This window comes from Adiantum capillus-veneris, chromosome 4, assembly GCF_014529385.1.
Source record: "Adiantum capillus-veneris isolate H3 chromosome 4, ASM1452938v2, whole genome shotgun sequence".
Lineage (NCBI taxonomy): Eukaryota > Viridiplantae > Streptophyta > Polypodiopsida > Polypodiales > Pteridaceae > Adiantum > Adiantum capillus-veneris.
This window is the reverse complement of record NC_140934.1, coordinates 99,435,313-99,459,625: the sequence shown is the minus strand read 5'-3', so window position 1 is coordinate 99,459,625 and position 24,313 is coordinate 99,435,313. Positions and strand designations below refer to the sequence as shown.

Below are 24,313 nucleotides of genomic sequence, written 5' to 3'. Positions count from 1 at the left end.
AAAGTAGCCGTTGTTTTTTTTGGGGTGGTGTAGCTATCTACACCCGGCCCTTCCCCTTCGGTAGGTGGGTCCATCGAACCCGAGCCCCAAATCTGGGATAGGGTACCAGGGTACTAGGGTGAGGGATTGAGAGTATGGCAAACTTAACCAGTTTACCTTAAGGCCTTAAATCGCTTTAAATTGGACGCAAAGAGAAGGCTTAAAATCTCTTTTAGACTTAAAGTTTACCTTAGGGCTTAAAATTGAAATAAACTTAAACGTAGGGGCTCTTGACTTCCTACGCGTAGAACAGCTGGGGCGACTCTTGGCCTTACTACGTGTAGAATAGCTTGACGTGCTACGCGTAGGGCTGCACGGGACAGACGTGCAGCGCGAGCCTCAGGGCAATGTGAGCGCGAGCCTCAGGCAGTGTGAGCGCGAGCCTCAGGGCGGCATCAGCAGCCCGCCATGGTCTCCTTCTCGCGCGCAAAGAGCAGGGGCATCAGCAGCCCGCCATGGTGTCCGTCACGCGCGCAAAGAGCAGCCCGCCCTCAGCAGTCCTTGGCGCCCTCAACAGTCCTTCACGCCCTCAGAGAGAGCTGCGCGCTCAGCCCGCCATTCTGAGAGAGAGAGAGAGAGAGAGAGAGAGAGAGAGCAGTGCGTAGTGTGCAGGGCATCACTCCTGGCACCGCACTGTACATAAGAGGGAAAGGAAGCACTCCATAGCTCTCAACCTGTGAACAGAATGCAAGTGAAGGCCTCTCCCAGCTTAAAATTCAGCGCCCTTTCTTCTTGAAGAGGCAAGTGCACAGAAATGTGCCACTTGGCGCATTTACAAACATTTTCCCGTTTCGGGTTTGCTGCTTAAAAATATCCTGACCGGTTGCCCAGTTGACTTCACGGCAGAGTAATAAAATGTTCCCCTTGTCATTCCGGAGGTAATGACGCGAACACATTTTCAAGTCCCAAAATAGCAGTTCCCTAAATTTTAGGAGATGTTGCCATTGTATCTTTCTAGGTCATCCGACCCTCTTTGTACACTGCAGCCACACCAAGAACTGAAATGTAGCCTGTGTAGCAAAGGATTCCACTTTGGCTAGTCAATGACCCCACTTTGGCTAACCATAGTCCTTGTCCAACCTTAGTGCTCTCTTCCCCTCAGGCGTGGACTCCCTCTGAACAGTTCCACACTAGCTGTGCAATGCAGGGCAGTTAGATTTCCCGAGGGGTGTTTCCAAAAAGTGAAAATGAATAAATAATAAGAAAGAAATCAACAAAAAGGATAGATAGTAGTCACACGCTGGTGACAGCAGTCTTGTTTAAAAGAAGCGTGGACCACCAAGTTCAAGCATTCCCCTTAAAATAAGAGGCAGCTCGGAGTGCTCTGAGTAGCGTCCTCCCGCGAAAGCGATGTCAAACTGTTGTATAAAAGACAAAGCCTTCGAAGCATCTTTGTATCCTGAAAAAGTGTCAAATTTGATCGACTGTCCACCTTCCTTAAACTCTCGGACTTTCTTGCTTTTATCTTCCCGAATGTCATACTGGTTGGCTTTATAAAAATTCTTATTGTTCGCATAAATTTTTCCGTCATCGGAGTCTGAACTGTCTGTAGACGAGTCCTCAGTAGAACTAACACTCATTGGGCAAGATTTAGACTTCTTTGCCTTTTTCTTGTCCTTTCCGAAGCATTGTTCTTGCTTCGCTTTTTGCCTTTCTATCTTCTTCGCTCGAATCTGAAGAGCTAGAAGAACTATCAGAAGAAGAAGAAGAAGAAGAACTGGGTACTCATTCAAATCGAACACGCTTCTTTTGTTTCTTTGCTTTGTCAAATGTCCACTGACGACCCAAATAACCCGGAAAGTCAGTGCCTTTCTTCTGCTTTTTGCCGTGCTTTTTAGCTTTGTTATGTGCGTCAAAAAGCTGAGCAATCCGTGCATCAACCACCTCTTCTAGTTCCTTCTCTGAATATTTCTTGTGAGCAGAAGGTTTCTTGAGAGCGGGTTTCGGGGGTGGTGTTGTGGTTTTTTGCTGCGCATGCACTTCCGAAAAGAAGTCTCGCTCATATATTTTGCCAATTTCGGGTCCTTCGCAAAACTGAGCATCATCTTTGTTGCATCGCCGATCAATTGACGATGCTTCATCTCTCGTTGCTCCGCCTGAGTAGGCCGAGGCGGGCCATACTCGTAGCCGGAATCTTCGTTGTGGTCCCTGTCCGCATCTCCGGATGCAGAGGGAGTCGACTGATCCTTGCGCAAAGCCATAGGTGCCGCGGAAAAAAAAATTGGGGATCGGATTTCCTGTAGAAAAGAAATCGGCCGTGCTCTGATACCATTGTAACAGACTTGGACACTCCAAGTCAAGAATCAATCACGACAGCACCAAATAACCACTTCAAAACAATTCACCTTTCACAATAGATTTGCACTGGCCTGGCGGAGTTCCGTGCCTAGAGATATTGGCCCCAAAGACTGGCGCCCCTTTCGGTATTTCTTTATGTATTAATCAGTTCAAAGTACAAGAGAGTGGTTAGGGTTTCACTCTCAGACTCTGCGTCCAGATGCTCTGCAGAGTGTGTGCCCAAACCACTTATTTAAAGTTTACAAGGGATGCCAAAAGCAAAGCCCCAAAAGATTCAGATCAAAAGCCTAAATAAAAGCAAAGGCTCTTTTTACTCTCAAACTCACTTGTGTTTTTAAAATAAAGCAAAGAATTCTCTTTCTCCTCAAATTGCGTTGAGAAAAAGCATGAGCTGTCGCAACCCTAAATCGGTGCCGCAAATTCCGGGTTTTTGCCACGTCATCAGGTTGGCGCTTTTTACTGTTGCCCTTTTAGGGTTAGGTTTAGGGTATCTGCTGTTTTTAGGGTTTTTGGCAGATTTTAGGGTTTGCAGGTTTTAGGGTTAGGGTTTGCACATATGGGGTTTTCAGCAGCAGTCATGGTTTCGGCTCTCGGGCAGACACGTCATCACTTTGTGACTCTCTCTCTCTCTCTCTCTCTCTCTCTCTCTCTCTCTCTCTCTCTCTCTCTCTCCATGGCTTACAGCCGCCATCACCCACCATGGCCTCCGACACCCAGCATAAACGTCTATCTCAGTTTGCTCTTACAATTGGCACCCGGTGTCGCCTCGTTACAGTGGTATCAGAGCTTCAGTCGTGTGCTTTTCTGAAAGCATATCGGTCCTCCCAAGAACAGACAGAGCAAGATGACGTTTCTGGATTCCATAGAGTTTCTGCAATTTCTACTTGACAAGCTTCGCGTCATTCTCTCAAAGCATCCTCAGAAGAATCTCCCAGTTCTACAAAGCTTTCAATAGTACTCGGATTACATGTTGCGGCCTATGTTGCCATAGTTGTCTCCGGCAAGTTTGTTCGTGATGTTTGAACACAGGGGAGCCATTTCAGTGTTAAAGCCTTGCGGAAAGAGAAAAAGACGAGAGAATTTTCCCCTTGTTTGGCTTACTATTCACCAAAAACGATGTTTTTAAATATGCGCATAGCTCCTCCCTTCGCACATGTGCGGCAGAATCTGGGGAAAAATTGGTGTCATTATCCAAAGTTCCAACAAAAGAAGAAAACACAGCTGCAATAATAACGTACCCACTGATTGGTTGTCTGTGAACACCACAAATTCACGCTTGGCAACAGATGTCAAACCTCTGTTGCGAGCCAATATGGGAATCTCTCCTCCTCAATGTAGTGTGCACAAATTGTAGTTCCATCTTTTGTGCTTTGTCCTTCACCTCTATGCAGAGGTTTTTCACCACCACCTCCACCCATCCGTCTCTTGTGACCTCGAACCTCCCCTCAAGTCCTACCGGGATTGCCTTTGCGAGCTTCTTCCTAATGGCTTCTTCGTTGTGACGACCTCATATTATCCCTCCAACCTCTCAGAGGCTAGTAACACAATGATGCAATTTTTACTTTTTTCCATGTGGATTTCAATCTCCTCCCTCCTACCCTTCTTCTAATTCTTCCATTCCTCTCTTTCATTTTTTTGCTTCTTCTATGTCTTTTGTTGTCCTATTTCCTTGTCAAGCCTCGAGTGTCCTACAAGGAGGTCGTGATTAATAGCTTTGATGTTGCTATCATCATTCTTGCTCTTGTTGATCATCTCCATCAGCTTGCCTTCGAGCCTCCCTCAAGCTATCTGTGAGTGGCAGTAGTAGCCATGATGCCTGGGTTCTCCGATGCCAGGCATGTTGGTGTGCCTTGTGGTCTTTATGTGCCTGCCATGTGATGCTTCATAGGGGATCTGTGTGTGTGTGCGTGTGCTAATGGGTGTGTGTGTGTGTGTGTGAGGTATGTGTGTGAGGTATGTGTGTGAGTGTGAGAGAGTGACGAAAATTGGTGCCTGCGCGTGAGCCTTCTGCCTGCGTGCGAGCCTTCTGCAGCGCACAAGTCTCTGCCTGCACGTGAGTCTTCTGCAGCCTATGCAGAAGTGAGCCCTGCGTATGAGCATCTGCAGCCTGTGCGTGCTCTGCTCTGCGACAGTTTGTGTGTGTGGGCGCAAGGGCGTGTCTGTCTGTGTGCTGTACTGCCTCCCCTGCTGCGAGATCGTTTTCGATGCGGCAAATTTGGCCATATGCAATCTAAATGTCCGGAGCCGTTGCAACCCCCTCTTTCTGCTGTTCCTTCGTCCACCTCTATCCTTGCAGGAAAATCCACAGGTGAAGTCAAGCAGAGTGGAGCCTCTACTGTTAAGGTTGCTTTGAATGTAGACAAAGGGAAAGGCAAGGAACAGCAATTCACTGATCCTGGGAATGGAGCTGCTGCAAAAGGCAAAAATGTTAGACCTGTTGAGGTCCATTCATAGGTGGTGCCAAAAACATCAGTGAAGATTCGTACACCACTTTCTTCTCGTAATTACGTTCCTTCTGTTAATGCCAACAAGTATGCATCGTTTAAGCAACTTCCATGTAATGACAATTGCACATTGATTGATGCATGGGACAAAGCGATGCACTCTTACAAAGATGTACTTCTCGGTGAGACTTCCTCCTCACCTGTGAACCCTGTGGACACATTTCCTGCTATCTCCGAGGTCGGGTCCTCGTATGGATGTAGTGGATGGAGATGTGCCAATGGGCACCTCCACTTGATCACCATGTTTCTTGCCTCTTGTACATAGGTTTTTGAATGCAAAGTCAAATTAAATGCATCTCATACAATGTGCGGGGTTTATGTAACCTGGACAAATGGCGTCTGACCTGGCACTATGTACATACATCTAGAGCAGACTTGGTTGTATTGTAAGAGCATAATCAGCACGAGTTCGTTGGTCAATGTTCCTATTTTGCCGGTTATTGGATTGCCTTTGCAGGTTTGCATGATTTCTCGGGTTTATTGATGCTGGTTCGCCATGAGCTTCAGCCTGTTCTGCTATACAATGATCCGCATGGTAGGTGGATGGTTGTACAATGTTTGTTGAATGGGCGAGTTCATGAATTTGCAGGTACTTATGCATACACGGCCTCTGTGCAAAGAGCTGCTTTATGGCAAGACATTTCATCTCACCCTTGGACTTCTAATGCATTTCTTTGTGGAGATTTCAATAATACCCTTGATTTAAATGACAACACCACACGAAATTCGCATATGTTGCTTGTGGAGAAGCGTGAATGGGATTGCCACTACACAAATGATTGATATATGGCACTGTTTGCATCCTGATGCTTCTGGTTTCACTTTCCAGCATGCCGCTCATTCATCTTATAGAGCACGATTGGATCGCTGGTACTTGCTTAATGGACAACAGTATGAAGAATTTGTATGTGCTATGAGGATAGATTATGCCCTGTCGCTATCAGACCATTATCCTCTTCTGCTGTCTTTGTCTTGTGGACAGTGTCTTTGTGATCGGCCTCTTTATAGGAAGTGCTTGTTGCATGTTAACAATGCCTACCTTACTCATGAAGCTTTCCAACACATGATTGCCGATATAATTCCCCCGTTGTTGGCCCATATGCATATTGACTTGGATGCTGCCTGGTATCGTTTTATCATGAGAGTACAAAGTGTCATTTGTGACTATGGTACGCAGTATATGCAGCTCATTCGGGGGAATGTCCTTGATGCGAAACGGGTTAGTCAATGCCTACAACAATTAGCTGATTCCGTCTGACTCTGAAATGATGGAGCTATGTGAAGCTAATTTATGTATTCAGCAAAATGATAAGCGAAAAATTGCTAAATGGCAGACGCGTGCACGTCAACAGGCTTTTATGGACAAAGGCTGTGCTTCGAAGAAATTTTTTAAGCATCTGCATCATTCAAGGGTCTCGCAATCAATTAAGCGGGTTATGCTTCCCTCGGGGGCTTGGACCTCTTCGAAGCGGGAAATTACAGAGGTTATGGTTTCACACTATCGTTAGGTGTTTGCAGCCCCACCTCAGCCATCTTCGGCAGCTTGTCGAGCACGTCAATTGTTGCTTTCTTATGTTCGTCCGATCATGTCTTCGCGGGAGGCACAATGCCTTGAGGATCCTTTCTCTGCTTCGGAATTGCATGGTGCCCTGCTTGCATTGGGCCGTTGGAGATCTCCCGGTTGGGATGGACTTACTGTGGAATTTTTCCTCTCCTTTTGGGATGCTCTTAAACAGCCCCTACTTTTCATGGTAAATGCGGCATGGGAAAAACAGGATTTGCCAGTATCATGGAAAGAGGGTTTACTTAAATTATTGCCCAAGCAAGCACTCTGCGAGAAATTCTCTCATTGGCGGCCCATAACTTTGATGCCGGTGGTTTACAAGTTATTGGCTAAAATGCTGGTCCATCGCATTAAGGAGTACTTGTTTACAGGACTTCATCAGGCTCAGTATGGTTTTATTCCTCGTCGTCAAATCGTTGACAATTTGGCAAATGTTTTGATTGGTATGGAGTATGCTAAGTACACGCAACAGGATGTGCTGTTATGCAAGTTGACATTGAAAAGGCCTTTGACATTGTGCAATGGGATTTTATTGTTGCCACAATGAGGTGTCTCGGGTTTGGTCCTAAATTGGCCAATGTGGTTTATTTCTTGTATGCTTGCAGCACGTCTTCGGGGATCCTGGAAGGGGAATTGACCGAATCGTGGCCGCTTGGTTGTTCGGTTAGGCAAGGTTGCCCCCTTAGCGCTTTGTTGTATGCTATTTCCACTCATCCTATGTTGATGTACCTTGATCACTTGACATCTTCACAGCGTCTTCATGGTTTGCAGTTGCCATCGGGTCATTCATTTATTGGACAGGCTTATGCGGATGACTCGTTGTATATGCCCCACAATCAACATAGCGATGTTCAAGCGATTATGGAAGCTTTGGAATTGTTTGTGATTGCGGCTGGTTTTAAAGTCAACTTCCGTAAATCCAAGCTTTTACCACTCCGTTCTTGTGATTGGCATGCTTTGTTGTGGCCAGGAGAGATTGTTCCTCCAAATGTGATCACCAGGCATTTGGGTTATCCAATTGGATGGAACGTCACTCACACGCAAAAAGTACACTGCGTTATGCAACGCTTGAATGTTAAACTACATTACTGGAAGCTTTCTACTTGGCCACTGCATGTTCGTCTGAGAATCGTTCAGAGTATCCTCATGGCATATGTTCAGTTCTTTTTGCCACTGTTACACTGGCCTCGTCATTGTCTTGACTCTCTCATGTCGGCCATATTGTCTCATTTGTGGCGAACTCATGCACACAAAAATGGCCTGCGTCTGATGTCAATGACAAAACTTTGCACACCAAAGCGCTTTGGTGGTCTGAATATTTTGGACCTGCGTAGGCATGTCCTGGCTAGGAAGGCTATGCTATTACCTACACCTACGCAACAATTTCAGCCTTGGACTCTTATGTTTGCGCACTTCAGCCAGCATGTGGTTACGTGCTCGTTTGGTCATTGGCAACCATCTATTTGGGAGGTGGTGTTTGGTAAGATGGATGGCCATATTCCTGGATGCCCGCTTGCTTCCACCTTGCTCTCTGCCTGGAAACAGGTTACGAATCATCTATCGTGGAATGCTCGAACTCCCTTCGCTTGGAGAGTCTTCATTGGAGCCGGGCCTTTTCTCTTACCTTGGTTGACCGCTCGCCTCGCCAAGTGTGTTTCCTCTCCTGCCGTGGCATTCGAGTGGTTGAGGATGTGGTGGATGCAGCTAGTTTCACTTTGGAGTTTCCATTTGCCACTCGCCGTTTTGGATTGGGCATGCATTATCGCTAGTTCTGGAGAGAATTGCAGCGAATGTTGGTTGGTTTTTTGCCCGTTTCACCCTTGGCTGATTGTGATCGCATGTCTTATTGGAATCTTCGGGAAATGCCATTTCAAGATATTTCTGTTAGTCGGGCATATACTCTTCTTTTGCCTCAACCATGGCTTGCTAATCATTGCAACGCTCTTTGGCACATGCATAAATTAGATATTTGGTGGAGAAGGCTTCTATCTGCATTATGGGAAAGCCGTTTGCCGTTGAAGGAGCGTTTGTTTCTTTGGCATTGTTTACTTGGTGTGCTCCCTATGGGTACCTTTCTTAGGATGTGCCATATCCGCCCTTCATCCTGTGTCCGTTGCTCATCTGCCGAGGAGGATGTTTGTCACCTCTTGTGGGATTGTTGTCTTACTCAAGACTTTCTTCGTCGGGTATCTGCGTGTATGCGGCTCCATTTCCCCTCGACGGTCTTCCATAAACGGTTTTGGGCTTTTGGTATCTTCTCACCAGCGTTATAGCGCTTTGCAGTCTTCTTCATGTGGGTCAGGTTTTGGGCTTACTGGAGCCTGTGGCGACAGCGTAATGGCCATATGTTTTCATCGAATTCATGCAGATCCCCTGCCTTTCTTCAAACTTTCCCTTAGGCAGTCTTTACGATTCGCCTTGGAAGTTGGTGATATCATTGCAGAGATACATCAGCTTTCTTATGAATGCTTTTAGCTGTTTTGTACAGTCGAACACTTTTGTGTTCCTTCGCTTGTACTTCATCTTTTTGGTGGGTTTTCCTCTCTTTGAGGTTTCCCACAGATAGATAAATCAAGTTGATTTACACCAAAAAAAAGTGTGTAGTGTGTGTGTGTGTGTGTGTGTGTGTGTGTGTGTGTGTGTGTGTGTGTGTGTGTGTGCACGCGCGCATGTGTAGTATATGTATGGATATGTGTGTGTATTTGTACATGTGTGGGAGTGTGAGTATGTTTATGTGGGTATTAAGTTCTGTATTTAATGAGTCTAGTCACTTATATTAGTTATCCTACTTAGGGCATTTTATTAATTTATTGTTTAGTTCTGTAGTTATTCACTGCTATGGATTACCTACACAGGTCCTTATTGTATTTTTCTTCTTTACATCTGACCATCATCACATGGACAGACTACCATCAGTTGTGTATGGCTGTTTGTCCTTTCGTAAATCCCCCCCTGCTTTTTAGTTTCTTCAAATGGAGAAGAAGGGCAGCAATGGAGTTTCCCTAATTTATTTTCCACTTTGTCATTCTCTGCCTAAGCTCTATGAAAATCGTAAAATGGGGAAACTCTAGCTTAAGTGTCTTTTGAGTGCAGGTTCTTGCTTTACAAGCAATATACGAAGAGAATTTTGTTATACTGGAAGCAAATGAACGCGAGGATCAAGCATACATGGTACATACTTTTTGCTCATCAGTTTCATTAGTTTAAAGTAAGTTCATGTCTGGGTATTGTGGAGCTTGATTAGGTTGTTTTGTTGCAGATAGCCATTCATGTGGAGGTTCCAAGTGTTTTGGACGTATTTGTTAAGCTACCTATCCAAAGTGAAGGTCTTAGAGTAGGGACTAGTGTTGCTACAGAGAGGATTCGTGCATGTACTTTGCACTACTTACCTCCGCTTCGTTTGATCTACAGGCCACCTGCTTATTATCCTTCCCATTGCCCTCCAAGTTTTGTTTTGTCTACCAATTGGTTGAGTGAGGATGAACTGTCTAAGTTATGCAAGGGCTTGGATGGTTTGTGGAATGAGCAGGTTGGGAATGTTGTAATCTACACCTGGGCAGAGTGGCTGCAAACTAACTGTCTGCAACATCTTGAAATTTCCAATGAGTTGGTGTTGGAGACACACCATGATTGGAAGCGACATGAAACTCGCGTATTTTCTGGCTTTTCCACTCCTGATATGGTTATTCCAGCATTAATGCGTTATAATGAGGAACAGAAAACCAATTATTTTCTTCAATCTCTTCATACTTGCTGCATATGCTTTACAGAGCATTCAGGTAAATTTTGTTGTTTTTCAGTTGTGGGCCTTTTTGATAGTGAAGATTCTCATGTATAATTTATGTTTAATGTTTCAGGCAAAGACTTTGTGAGGCTTCCATGCACACATTTTTTTTGCATCGAGTGTATGCAACAGTTCTCAAGGGTGAATGTGAAAGAAGGGACAGTAAAGAATTTATTTTGTCCAGACACAACTTGCAAGAGCTCCATTCCTCCTGCAATTTTGAAGCAACTCCTTGAGCATGATGAATATGTGCGTTGGGAGACCTTGCTTTTGCAGAAAACTCTTGAGTCAATGGTTGATGTTGTATATTGCCCCCGATGTGAAACTATTTGCATTGAGGATGCAGATCACCATGTGCAGTGCACGGTGTGTCTGTTTAATTTTTGTAGCCTCTGTAAAGGACCGCGCCACGTTGGACAGCATTGTATGTCACCGGAAGCGAGACTGCGGATTCTTGAGGTTTGACCTACTTGAGATTTTTTCCTACTTTTTACATAAAAGTGTTTTTTGTGATTGGCAGGCACTCTTTGTATCTTTTTTGTCCCCATTTCTCTTTGTCTTCTATCATATCTCCTTTTTCCTCCAAGATAAGGCAACTTTTGTTTTTCCTATTATATCTCTTATTGTTCTCTTCTGGAGGTAAAAATACAAGACATAAATAGGGACCACATCATCTTGTACAAAATACACATGCACACTCTCTCTCATGGAATGGGTAGAGGAGGCCGCAGGGAGGTGGCCTTAATTGCCAGGTGCAGTCTGTTATAAGCAGTAAGCAGAATTTGTTTCTTCTCTACTGGTGCCTTAGAAACCTGTCGTTGGAGGTGCATTTATTCCTCAGTTATGCCATGAATCCCGTTCTCATTAGATGTCAGAAGCCTGTCAACAAGCGTGACATAATGGTGGATGTCAGCTGATCTAGAACTTGCCCAATCACAACAATTAGGCAGTATGCGGCCACCAGTAATTCCATCTCAAAGCTGAGCGACACATCCAACATATAAAGAGTCATCTGATCCCTTGATACGTCAGTATGTTTGTACGGACTGCCATGTCAGCACCCACGGAATGTGCCACATTTTCTGTAAAGTTTTATGCCGCAAATGGCGCCACCTTCAGTTGGGGCCCTGTTCTCCTCTTCCGATCCGGTCAGGTCATTCCGCGTCATCACTTTGTGACACCCCCCCCTTCGGGGCCAAAAATTAAAAAAACCCACCACCACCTTCTTAAAGGAAGAGTAAGCCCCCTTGATCACGCCTACAAAACAAGCTAAAAACAAATCTTTAATAGACACCGACTCCATGCAGACGTGCCAATGAACATTCTCACTAGATAGTGCATTCACAAAGCTTGCACCTGAACGTATCCTAATCCACACTGGATTTTCGATAATAGTCTACATCCACAAAGTTCACATTGAACATTCATTTAAATAGTCTATCTAGTCATCCCATCCAATCCAAAACTCTTGATGCACTAGAATCACCATCTATCTAGTTATGGCATCCAGGCGGAGCTCTTGATGCACTAGAATCTCTCAAGGCAGAATGCTATAGTCATTTCTCAAACAAACATGCAAATTTGAAGGAGCAAACATCCAACTTCAAACAATTATAGAAGTCCCTAGGCAGAATGCTGTCAGCCACGATACCATGATTACACTACAAAGACAGAATCATAAAACTTCCCTTTCTAATCCTGTTGATCTGTTATGGCAAGTGGAGTTGCTCCCCTTATGCACCAGGCATTGCACAAAATTCAACGGCTAAATACTTGATGAGTGTTGTTTTTACTCATGGCGTGGACCCTCGTGGTTATTTGCAAGGGGAGTATTGAATGTTTGAAAAGTGTTGTTTTTACTCATGGCCCGGATCCTTGTGGTTATTTGCGGGGGGAGTATAAAGAAGTCTAAGAAGTGGTTACTCTCAGCACCTCCAAACGATGCAGGCTGCGGTCTGGGGGGCGTTTGGTTGTAAAAGGCCTCTATATCTCATGGCCCGGACCTTTTTAGGCTCTTTGTGGGAGGAGTGATGAGGGAGTGGTTGAACAACTCATGGCTCGGACCTGGATGGTTATTTGCGGGGGGAGTGTTCATCGACGACTTTATTTTTCTGTCTTGTAACATGCATGTATGAGCATTTGTGTTGCATTGTGATGTGCCTACTACTGAATACTCCTTATTGGATAAGATTTTTCTGGGAAACCAACGACCCAGGAGACTTTACCTGAAGAGATGGCCAAATATGTCAACTCTCAACAGCCTGGTTCTATCACCGAAGTAATCCATCATACCACAGTTGCTTCACGCATCAATTTTCAACAAGGGGCTAGACGGAATGTCAAGCCCATGGAAAACAAAGATAAAAATGATGCAAAGGGGAAAATCAATGGCCAAAATTCTTCCCAAGGCACTTCCAACAACAACAACAACAATCGGTCCAAGGAGAAGGGAGTTTACAAAGGCAAAAACAAACTCTCTTCTGAAGAGCTTGAATCTTTTCGCAAGGGCCATAAGTGTTTTCAGTGTGGGGAGCAAGGACATGGCTATCGTTCTTGCCCCAAGAAAAATAGTCACAATGAGACTCCTAGGGCTTCCACCATCAAAGCTCCCAAAGAGTTAAGTACCCATCGATTATTATGGACAAGCAAGAGTCTTGCCATTAGTGATTTTTTGGGCATTATTTTAGTACTCCACACTTTTACAAGTTGAGTTTTTGAACGTCTTAAACTCGTAAGGGCTTATCTCTACCAAGGTATATGGATGAAGCCAGCATTTCAGACAGCACGACTGTTCACAAAAACCCAAGATTATGGATTTTTGGGTGTGACAAAGGTCTAGTTATGAATATGACTCCAACTTCTGTGGAGCTCCTATTAGCACTAAGAGTGCGTATATGAGTACATTTTTGGGATAAGACCTAGCTCGTGATTACTAAATCACTTAGTAAGGGTTGATGGTTAATACTTGGAACCTTCACACTTGCATTTTCAAGGAAAGAACTCCACAGACTGCCAAGGAGTAGTGGACAAATTTCAACTTCCAAAGGAATGTAATGCCACGGGCAAACCCAAGGGGAGTCACGGACATAGGCCAAGGGCCGGCTGCTACTTGAGCAGTTTTCCTGCAAATTTTAACCAAGGGGTCTAGATTGCAAAGGCAACACCAACACCCAAGGTTACATATGCAATACTAGCATTTCACTTATTTTCAATTAGTGTTCCTAGGCCTTTGCAGGCAAGAAATTTGGGGAGATGCCTTTTCATTACGGATTAGTGAACATTATGTTCAACTTTCAAGTACGCATCTGATTTGGTTTTGTTTTTTTTTTTGTTGCTTTTTCCACGTAGGATGCACAACCTATGTTATCATTCATTTTTGCTTTTAACAGAAATGACAAGGTCATGTAAGAGTCAAGAAATTTGGGTTGTAGTGTCCAAAATAAGTTTCTGCATTATGCAGTCATAGACCAACTTGTAGGGTTTATTTGGCACATGGGATGCAACATGGTCTGGGAACTCAAGGAGTTCGGTTTAGCCAGTGTGGAGCATGGATAATGAGGGTCTCTCTCACGCACGTCGCATGCGTGTTTACAGTTACCTCCACACCCAAGTACATCTCGTACTTGAAGGATGTTTTTTTTCAGACATCCTTACCTGAGACATATTCCACATGTCAAGAATATGAGTCTCTGGGACAGACACTGGCGCCGCTACTTCAATTATGTGTCACGACGATGTTCTTAGGTGCTGGTCAAATCTGTTTTCTAGACCATTTTCAGCACGACGTATCAGGAGCAATTTCAATGACCAGAAATTGTCGGATACTTAAAATGACTTGTTAAGGTACAAGTGCTTTATCCATGTAGCAAGGCTATGAGTTGTTAATGAAAAAGTTTCATTGTTTGTATCTAGAAGTAACTTCTCTTTCACCTTCTATTATGGTTCAAACGTTTCAGCAAGGCTTGCAAATGATTGCAATAGAAAGTATTTAGTTTCATTTCAGAACTATTTACACTTCTCTCTCATGTATGCTAGGAGCATCACATTCGCTATAAGTATGATCATGGATATACAGGTTCGGATCTATTTTTGCTAAATGCATGCACACTAAGTGTTATGGGTCCTAGTGTTTAGCAAAGGCTGATTTAGAGCGGGCATACATATGAAGCATTTTGTACTCTATGTGCAGTATCTCTCTGAGATTCATTTTGGATCTACTAATCACCAATAGAGGTCATGGCTCGGTTTGGGTGCGTGTGGATCTTTCCAGTTACCCAAGATGGTTATGCATGTCGTTGTTGATTTTTCAGCAATATTGTACGACATTGTGATCCCTATTTACCAGTCACATCGGGGAAGACCGTGGGGACAAACACCTAAGTATTGTCCATTATCCAAGGGGATAGACAGATTACAAAGTGAAATCTTGTGCTAAAGGATATGCAAAGTGAGTATGTTAGCACCAAGCAATCCAATTGAAAAGCATTATTGCTCTACCATTAAATGAATTACTTGGAGTTTGCTTACTATAAGACTATAAGTTAAAGCATGTTTGCGACTAGGTATAGTCTCTTCATGTATCAGTCGGGTTCTCAACCGTCGACACTAGTTCTGGTTAGGTTGTTTACTGATGAAATTTAACGACGAGTCAAGGACTTAAACTTGGGTGCTGATGAGTTATGTCAACAAGTTACTTTCATGGAAAGTGAAAAGAGGTACTATTTCGGGTACATCTTTGTTATGATAACTCGTTTAGCATGCTCATGTGCGTTCTAAATGGAGTCGACACACTGATTGGATGGGAACCGGTAACACAAGATGGTTGCAAAGGAACAACAATGTGGAAAAGCAAGATGTTACTCTTGGTTTCATTGAACCTCCTACTGAAACGTGAAGCGTTTTCGAGGACGAAAACGCTTCTCCAAAGGGGGGAGTAATGTCATGCCAAGGGTAGAACCGGGCAGGGCCAGGACGGACATACAGTCAAGGGGGGTCTCTATGTTTAGTAGGCCAAGGACCTATATAGAACAAGGCTGGGTGGAGATTAGCATGTTTCAGTCCCCTATGCCTTTCAGTTTGAGGGAAGATTTGTGACTAAGCTGAATGGGGGTAATTTAAGCCTTACTTTAGTCGACCATTCTGGTCCCGTACCCTTTCCGGCCCCCCTCATCCTCCCCGTTCGGGACCCTCTCGTTCCCGTTCCGAATAACTATGCCGCATTAGTCTAGCTCTAGGTGCTGCGTCAAATGCTTTGCGGAAGTCCACAAAGCTACAATAGATCCGTCTCCCGTGTGATCTGCCCTCCTCAATAATGGCTCTGAGTGTCATGATATGGTCAAGAGTAGAAAAACCTCTCCTAAACCCTACCTGCCCAGCAACGTGTATCCCCTCCTTCTCTGCCCATCTACTCAATTGCTGCTCAAGAATGGATGCGTACAACCGTACCAATGTGTGTCCAATCATGATACTGCGATAATTCCCAAGCTCCATAGGGTCTCTTGACATGAAAATAGTTACAATAGTAGATAAGCTCCAAGTATCAGGCAAGCCCTCACACATGGCACGGTTGAACATAACTGCTAGAAGCTCTGCTGGTAGTTCTCTGGCATGCATGAAATGCTCAACCACTAAGCCATCATGATCATATGCTCTCCCAGTCCTCATCCTGTCAATGGCCTTCTTCACCATCTCAGTGGTGAAAAAAGCACGTGTGTGGGCATGGCTCGGGGGGGTCGGCCCCAGTCGGGAAGGGGCGGTTGTCCAGGAACTGTGTACAAGATGATGCATACTGACCCCAGTCCTCTGTAGAGGTAATGGCAGGGGGGACGAGGGGGGGTGCTCATGAAAGAGTCGCCATCCCTCACGTTGTGAGCGGGATGAAAACACACACAGCGCCTCTATAACGACCCGACAAACACTCTTGGGAAGATACACACACACGCTAGGGGGCACCACTCGGCTTACTCAACACACCTGGCCGAGACAGGAAACACACCTATGGAGTGAGAGGAGAGAGATTATCCACTTGCCCACTCCACACAGAGACACACACACACACACACCTAAAAAAACTCAGCTCAAAAGAGGAGAATTTCTGATGTTTAGATACAATTGAGCTTGGGCCAACACCAATGGGGCAAATAGCTCACACAATATAGGTAAAATAAGCCAGATACAATCACAAACTAGAGCAGAAACTTCGCTCATAGAAGAAACTTACACAGAAAAACAGCAGAAAAAGAGTGAGAAATTTGGCAAAATGGACGGCGCCATCGCGTCCGGAACGGCCCAAAACCCCAGTCTACAATGTCAAAGTGCTCAAATCCGACATCGGATGAGCAGTTTACGGCCAAAACAGGCTCCAAAATGAGCAAAAACACAGCTGCGGCTGTTCCTCCTCTCTTCTCCACGTTTTTTCTGGTCTTCTCTCAGTTTTTTCAGCTCCCACACTTAGCTTTTTTATTTGGGCACCCTTGGCCTTTTAGATGACCTCAAACGGACCCCGAACAAGCCAAAAACTGACCTCGCAGTGCATAGTTGTCACCTTTTTTGCATCATCCGCACACCTAGCACTCAGCTTTCCCCAATAATGCATCCCGCAACCACGTGAAGTGGCCCCAAAAAAAAGGTCCTCATGATGACCTTTCTGCATAATTCTCACAAGCAAACACCCACGTTGTGTCCGTCCTCATCCGCGTGCAAATATTGACCCCATTCGCCCTCCTGACGCCACTAGATGCCATCTGACGCACCTGCTGACCTCACGTCGTCGGCCCGCGGATAGCTTCCTCGAGAAGTTTTACGCGCTACCAACTCCTCCTTATTGTAGAAAAAACACACTAGTATTGATAATAGTGAAAATCGTTGCACTATGTACATGCTGTCCTACCTGTACACATATGGGCCCCACGTAACTACCTGGCTATGGAAATTAGGTAATCCTTTATTCGATGCACCATGCATGTGTATGTACATATGCGCAATCCCTTGCTCAAAAAAACTCCTGACATAATTTGCCCATCCCCTAGCCTGCTAGATCATTCATGATCAGCAGCAGCAAAGAGAGATATGAGACTCGCCGCATCAGAGGTCTCCTCATCCTTCACCAACATTGCTTGCTCCACAGACAGCTCATCTTGCTCCACCATCATCAATCTAGCATGATACAATTTAAGACGCAATCCATTTACCCTTGACTTATGTAGAACACCATCCAGGTTAGCCAGCTGATATGTGCCATTTGGAAAACACTCCACTACCTTGAAAGGGCCTTCCCACATAATTTGAAACTTCTTTTGGAAGGTGTTGTCCAGCTTACTATTGTAGCGCAAAACCAAGTCGTGTTTCTTGATACCCTTACTTTTAACCTTTTCATTTATCTTTGCCAAAGCCTTATCCTGCATCTGCCCATAATGCTCCAATGCGCTCATCCTATCCAACTGGGCCTCTTGTAACTGCAAGAGCCTCTCTTTGAATGCATCACTAGGTGGCCCAAGCAACTTCTCTAACATCTTGACCGCAGGCAACTCTACCTCCACAGGCAATAGTGCTTCCTTTCCATACACCAAATGAAATGGAGTAAACCCTGTACCTGTCTTCACCGAAGTACGGTAAGTCCATAATGCACTAGGCAATTCCAAATCCCAATTCTTTCCTTGGTGCTCTGTCACTTTAGAAAGAATTTGTACCAACTCACCATTGAATCTTTCATTTAAGCCATTACACTGCGGGTAATAAGGAGTGGTATGCTGGTGCCTAATCTTCATCTTTGTGCATAAGAAGTCTAGCAGTTTAGCTCTAAATCCTGGCCCCTTATCTGAAAGTAGCTCTAATGGCACCCCAAACTTGCAACATATTTCATCATACACAAATTTTGCCACATCCTTTGCAGTGATCTGTTTTACTGCTATAGCCTCTGCCCATCTAGAGAGATAGTCCACTACCGTCAAGATATAGCTTTTGCCCCTGCTTGTGATAGGTAACGGGCCTATTGCATCAATCCCCCACTTTTCAAACACATCAAACGCCATAATGGTTTTTCGTAGCTCTGGCTTCAACACTCTCTTCCCAAATGCTTGACATCTATTGCAAGACCTACACCAATGGTGAACATCCTTGTGCAAACTAGGCCATACATACCCCTCTTGCAAAATCTTATGCAAGGTGATCTTTAGAGCAAAATGGCCACCACATGCGCCTTCATGATTCTCTTCCAACACTCTGTAAAGCTCCTCCCGCCAAGGTACACGTCTCAACACGAGATCAGCCCCTTTCATGTATAAGACATCACCAATCAATTTGTACCTGTATGCTCTACGCACAAAGCCATACTTCTTAGACTTCTGAATCTCCTTTGGAATGATTCCTGTTAGCAAAAACTCCTCTTCTTGAGCCAAACTTTCCCGGCCATGATAAAGAGGTAAAGTGATCCTCAACACAAATAGCTCCCCAATCATGCCTTGAGCTGCTTCATGTGCCTCTCCATTTAGAGCACGTTCAATGTGTCTGATGCTCCATGCTTCGAACTTTTTTAACAGGCCTTTAATTCTGAAGCACATTTCCTTCAATGAGGTGTTCTTGCTCTTCCACACACCCAGCACTTGCTTCACCACTAACAAGGCATCACCTTTTATGCTCAACCTTCGAACCCATGCTTCAAACAAATGTGTAATCCGGCTTCCAATGTAGCATATTCAGCCTCATTGTTACTATGCGCATCTAATTTGAACCCTCTCTTGCATACTAGCTTCCCCTCTAGATCATAAAGTGCTATACCCCCTGAAGCTGCATCGTGGCTCTTTCTGTATGAACCATCAAAGAACAACACATGTGCATTGCTGATCTGTGGAACTTCTTCAACTACCTTTCTCACCACCTCTTCCTTAACAATAAGGGGATTCTCCTTGTAGGTCAACAAATCAGCTAGGGTAGCCCTTGTACTATTTTCCACTAGAAAAGAGAACTCAAACTCTTGCAGCTCAATTACCCATTTCTCACCACATTTGACATGTTAGTACCATTAATTAACTGTGGCAAAAAGGCATAACTCGTCAAGAAAACAAAAGGCCGTGGTAGCAAGTAATGACGAAATCGTCGACAAGCAAATATTACACTGGCCATCACTAGCTCTACTTCCGATAACTTTCTCTCCGCTACCAACTTCACTCGGCTTGCACAATACACTGGCCTCATATAATGGCTGCCCTTCCCCTTTTGCAATAGCATGGCTCCAATGGCATCATCCCCTACTGATGGATTTACATAAAAAACTCTCCCAATCAGGAGCCTGCATGGCTGACAACCCCCCTAACACCTCTTTCACCTCTTGAAACACTTCTTCACACTTGTCATCCCATTGCAATGGATCATGCTTTGCCACTTGTTGTAATGGATAAAGAAGCTGCGAAGACAATGGAATAAACTGTGCCATGTACTTCACTTTGTGTATAAAGGTTGCCAATTGCTTCGTACTCATAGGTGATGGAAGAAGAATAATAGACTTAACCTTGTCTGGATCAGCCTCAATGCCATTTTCTGACACCATGTGGCCCAATAACTTCACCCTTGGCTGTGCTAGATGACATTTCTTTGGATTTAGTTGTCCTCCACATTCATCATATCGAGCCAATACCATCTGCAGCTTCTCATGGTGATCAGCCCTACTGCTATAGACATAGAAGTCATCCATAAAAGCTTTAACACAACTACCAATGAATGGTTCCAACACCCAATTTGCTCTCTCTTGATAGAAGGAAGGTCCATTTGACAACCCAAATGGCAATACTGTGTAGCAATAGCAGCCCCATGGCGTAATAAAAGTGGTCTTTGTGCGGTCTTTAAGAGAAATCTTCAATTGAAAATAGCCTGAAAAACCATCACACACACTGTACCTCTCATAACCTGCCACTGAATCCAAGATCTGATCGATGAATGGAAGAGGATATGAGTTCTTCTTAGTGGCTGCGTTTAAGGGTTTAAAATCCACACAAATTCTCCACTTCCCATCCTTCTTTGGACTGACTACAACTGGACTCACCCATTCTGTGGTCTCCACTGGAACTATGAACCCTACCTTCAATAACTTGTCCACCTCTACCCGCAAGGCTTCCATTTGCTCTTGACCCATCCTTCTTAGCCTTTGCCACACTGGCTTAGCACCTTCTTTCAGCTCTATATGCATCTCTTTGCCCTTGAACCCTCTGATCTCTTCATATGAAGTAATGAACAAATCAGGAAAACTAGCCAGCATGTGCAAATATATATCCTTCTCCATAGCTGAGAGGTCTCCACTGATCATTTGTGTCATCAATTCCTGCTTCTTTGACAACTCAACCTTGGTTTGCATCAGCCCTTCAATCACTTCATAAGGCCCTTCACTTTCATCTTCAACCTCATTCGCAAATGCAACTAAACCAAACTCCTGGATTTCTTTGTCCATCAAAAGAAATGCAACATCAGCATCCTCATCACTGCTGGTAGTGCTATCAGTGTCCTCATCTGTCACCGTGGAAGAGTCTTCATCACTAGACTCATCCTCATCTTCATAAAGCTCCTCTAATCGTTTCCTTGTGTCCATATTATAAAGCTTCTTGGTACCTGTCTTTCCATAGAGGCTAATCGTACCATGTCGCCAATCTTGAACAGCTCCCACTGCACGTAACCATGGTCTGCCCAGTATAATAGGATATGCTCCCAACCCTGCCGGCATCACATGAAAATCAACCACTGCCTTTGCATCATATGCCTCCACTTCTAAGCTCTTTACAACACCCAAGCATTTTACTTTTTGATGGTTTGCCAATCTGATCCGAAACCCTGACACCCCAGCCATTGTGAGACCCATCTTCTCAACGCATGAGTGTGTTATGACGCATATTTGGGCTCCGCCATCCACATAACCTTGTCCCAAATTTTTCCTTTTATGCCACACATCTACTATTGGACAAATGTCTGGTAGCTCGTCCATTGCCAACACCTTCACTGAACTTCTCTCTGGCTCTTTCTCCATTGGGTTAACCATCCTCTTCCATTGTCGCTTTAGCTTAGGCACCATCTCTATAAGCTGCCCAAAAGTAACATCTGCCTTCCTGCTCGTCAGATCCTCCTTCAAGTCATAGCTTAATTGACCATCCCCTAGTGGAAAATCTGAAACATGAAACTTTCGACGAGCTCTCCTTTTCCTCTTGGCCTTGACATCCTCGCCTTCATGGCTCTTTCCTTTCTTCTTACTAGGACCTGGGGCACTTCTTCCTTCCTTTTCCTCTGTGGTCCTCTTCCCAATAGGCATCACTAATGTATCCTCTAGGTTTGATGCCTTCTCCAAGGTGACTACACTTAGCACTTTTGTCTTCCCTTTTTCCTCATGGGTCAGTCCACTGGTTCCTTCGTCTCCCTTAATTTCGATGCCATAATCATTTGACCTAGTTAGCACCTGTCTTGGCAATGGATACATGTCTCCCCCCATCCTTGGTGGCTTATCACATTGCGGGCTGATGTGACCCAACTCTCCACAATTATAACATGTGGGCGTCTGCCTCCAAAACCTACCATTGCTTTGTCCAACACCATTCCTAGGCCTTTCTTCACCTCCTGGCTGATTTGCAAACCGCCCTCGACCTCGATTATTTCCCACTTGACCTAGCATGTTTAGGCTGAGATTCTTCATCAAATCAACCACTTGCCTCATGTCTTTCCTTAGGCCATCATCTTGCACTGCTGTAGTGACCACTGCTGGCATAACCTGAGTAGTAACAGGAACCACTGGTTCATGATGAGTAGTAACAGGAACCACTGGTTCATAATGAACCCCTGACATACGACCTTGTAAAGAGTCCATAGGCTGAAATTCAGACCTCATGGGCAAAGACTCCACCCCTAACTGGCTCATTTTCCTCAGCTTTCACTCTTTGTTCCTTGCTACCTCTAGTGCATCTTCATATGTCCTAGGCTTCTTTAGCTCCACTCTCCAACGTATATTCTCCCAAAGTCCAGCTAAGAACCTGTCCTTCTTCATCATGTCAGGCGGGGGTACCTGTGGTGCTAAGGCCTTGCACATTCGCTCCCATGCCAATGAAAAGTTACGTATGTACGCATCTACTGGCTCACCTTCCTTTTGCACCAAAGCCTGTACTTCTTGCCACATTTTGTCAGGATCTTCTATCTTCACAAACTCCACTTCCAACCCATGTCGTAGATTGTCCCAACTCAACCTTACAGGTGGATCAGCCACACGCAACTCCTCTTCAAATGCTTTGGACCAAGCTCGTGCATCACTCTTCAAACAAATTTGGAGAAGACGTAACATTTGCGCCGGTTCATGAATCTGGTTGCTAATGCAGGCAACCTCCATCTTTTCCAGAAAGTCCTCCACATCTTCATCACTTCTTCCATGAAACTCCGGATAAGAGAAAGCCATGGCTAGAGGACCCCTTCAAACACACGTGCAAGAACCCAAAACTTTTCACTACCCAATCCCCAGAAACTTCAATGGAGCTCAGCTTTAGATGAGAACAAACACATGCACATCAAATGAGTTTTCATATTTGATCATCGGAATTCCAACAGGCAAAGGACATTCCAGGATATCTCTCAATCTTCTTGGCCCAAACATAAAGACTATGCGCTGCTGGAAAAAGATCTTCCTGGACACATGAACATTAATCTGAATTCTTTGAGTTAAATGAAAAGGAGTGAACTGAGGGCCATTTTGATCATCCATTAAAGCCAACCATGAAGCTCCCAAGAAAGCACACCTGTCTTATCCTCTGATTTTGCCAAAATTTCAGCAGCATAACAGCATAAAATGGCTCAAAAGACCAAAAGACCAGCCATCATACTTTGGAAAAATTGTGACAGAGTTTCCCCAGAAGTAGAGCAATGAGAACCCAAAATATAGACTGTATCTGTATGCATAAACTGCCAACAATAGAACCCGAGCATCAAATAGGACTCACTAGTACATAGCCTATGGCGAGGTCACAAAAAGGGTGCTCCAGCTACCTGTATCACCGAAAGGATCTCTACATTTGAGAATCCCCCAGCTCAATAAAAACCTCACGCTATCGACCCTCACACGAAGGCTAATGCAAATCGCATATAGTCAAGTCTCAGAAATGTCTATCTTCCAGACCAAGTCTCAGAAATGGTTGGGACTGCCAAATACAACCAAGTATGGCTCCACAAATGCGTACAATGGCAGTTTCCACAAGTAACGTACAATCCAGCAGACAATGCACTCAAATAGGCGCCAAGTGATGCATTCCCACAACAACTGCAAGTGACATCACTGCTAGTATATCACTGTACTCCAGCTACATGTACTTGTGTGAATCACCTGTACCTGTACCTGTCCCTGTAACCTGTAACCTGTAATCTGCAACCTGCAACCTGTAATCCCGAAGCTCGAAGCTCGAAGCTCGAAGCAGAAGGTACTCGAAGAAGATCCTCCGTGGGGGCGCCAAAAGAATGTGAGCGGGATGAAAACACACACAGCGCCTCTATAACGACCCGACACACACTCTTGGGAAGATACACACACACGCTAGGGGGCACCACTCGGCTTACTCAACACACCTGGCCGAGACAGGAAACACACCTATGGAGTGAGAGGAGAGAGATTATCCACTTGCCCACTCCACACAGAGACACACACACACACACACCCAAAAAAACTCAGCTCAAAAGAGGAGAATTTCTGATGTTTAGATACAATTGAGCTTGGGCCAACACCAATGGGGCAAATAGCTCACACAATATAGGTAAAATAAGCCAGATACAATCACAAACTAGAGCAGAAACTTCGCTTATAGGAGAACCTTACACAGAAAAACAGCAGAAAAAGAGTGAGGAATTTGGCAAAATGGATGGCGCCATCGCGTCCAGAACGGCCCAAAACCCCAGTCTACAATGTCAAAGTGCTCAAATCCGACATCGGATGAGCAGTTTACGGCCAAAACAGGCTCCAAAATGAGCAAAAACACAGCTGCGGCTGTTCCTCCTCTCTTCTCCACGTTTTTCTGGGTCTTCTCTCAGTTTTTTCAGCTCCCACACTTAGCTTTTTTATTTGGGCACCCTTGGCCTTTTAGATGACCTCAAACGGACCCCGAACAAGCCAAAAACTGACCT

The 24,313-nt window shown here is 44.7% G+C and overlaps 1 protein-coding gene across 5 annotated transcripts in view; it reads left to right on the top strand.

Moving 5' to 3' along the window:
• NHL8 (NDR1/HIN1-like 8) overlaps positions 1–24,313 on the top strand; it is a 99,446-nt gene that overhangs the window by 47,554 nt on the left and 27,579 nt on the right. For all 5 annotated transcript variants that reach the window (XM_086510894.1, XM_086510891.1, XM_086510893.1 and 2 more), the window contains exons 2-4: positions 9,499–9,576; positions 9,665–10,184; positions 10,263–10,648. In XM_086510894.1, the coding sequence (XP_086367020.1) occupies positions 9,499–9,576; positions 9,665–10,184; positions 10,263–10,648 (984 nt within the window). The remainder of the gene's footprint in view (positions 1–9,498; positions 9,577–9,664; positions 10,185–10,262; positions 10,649–24,313) is intronic.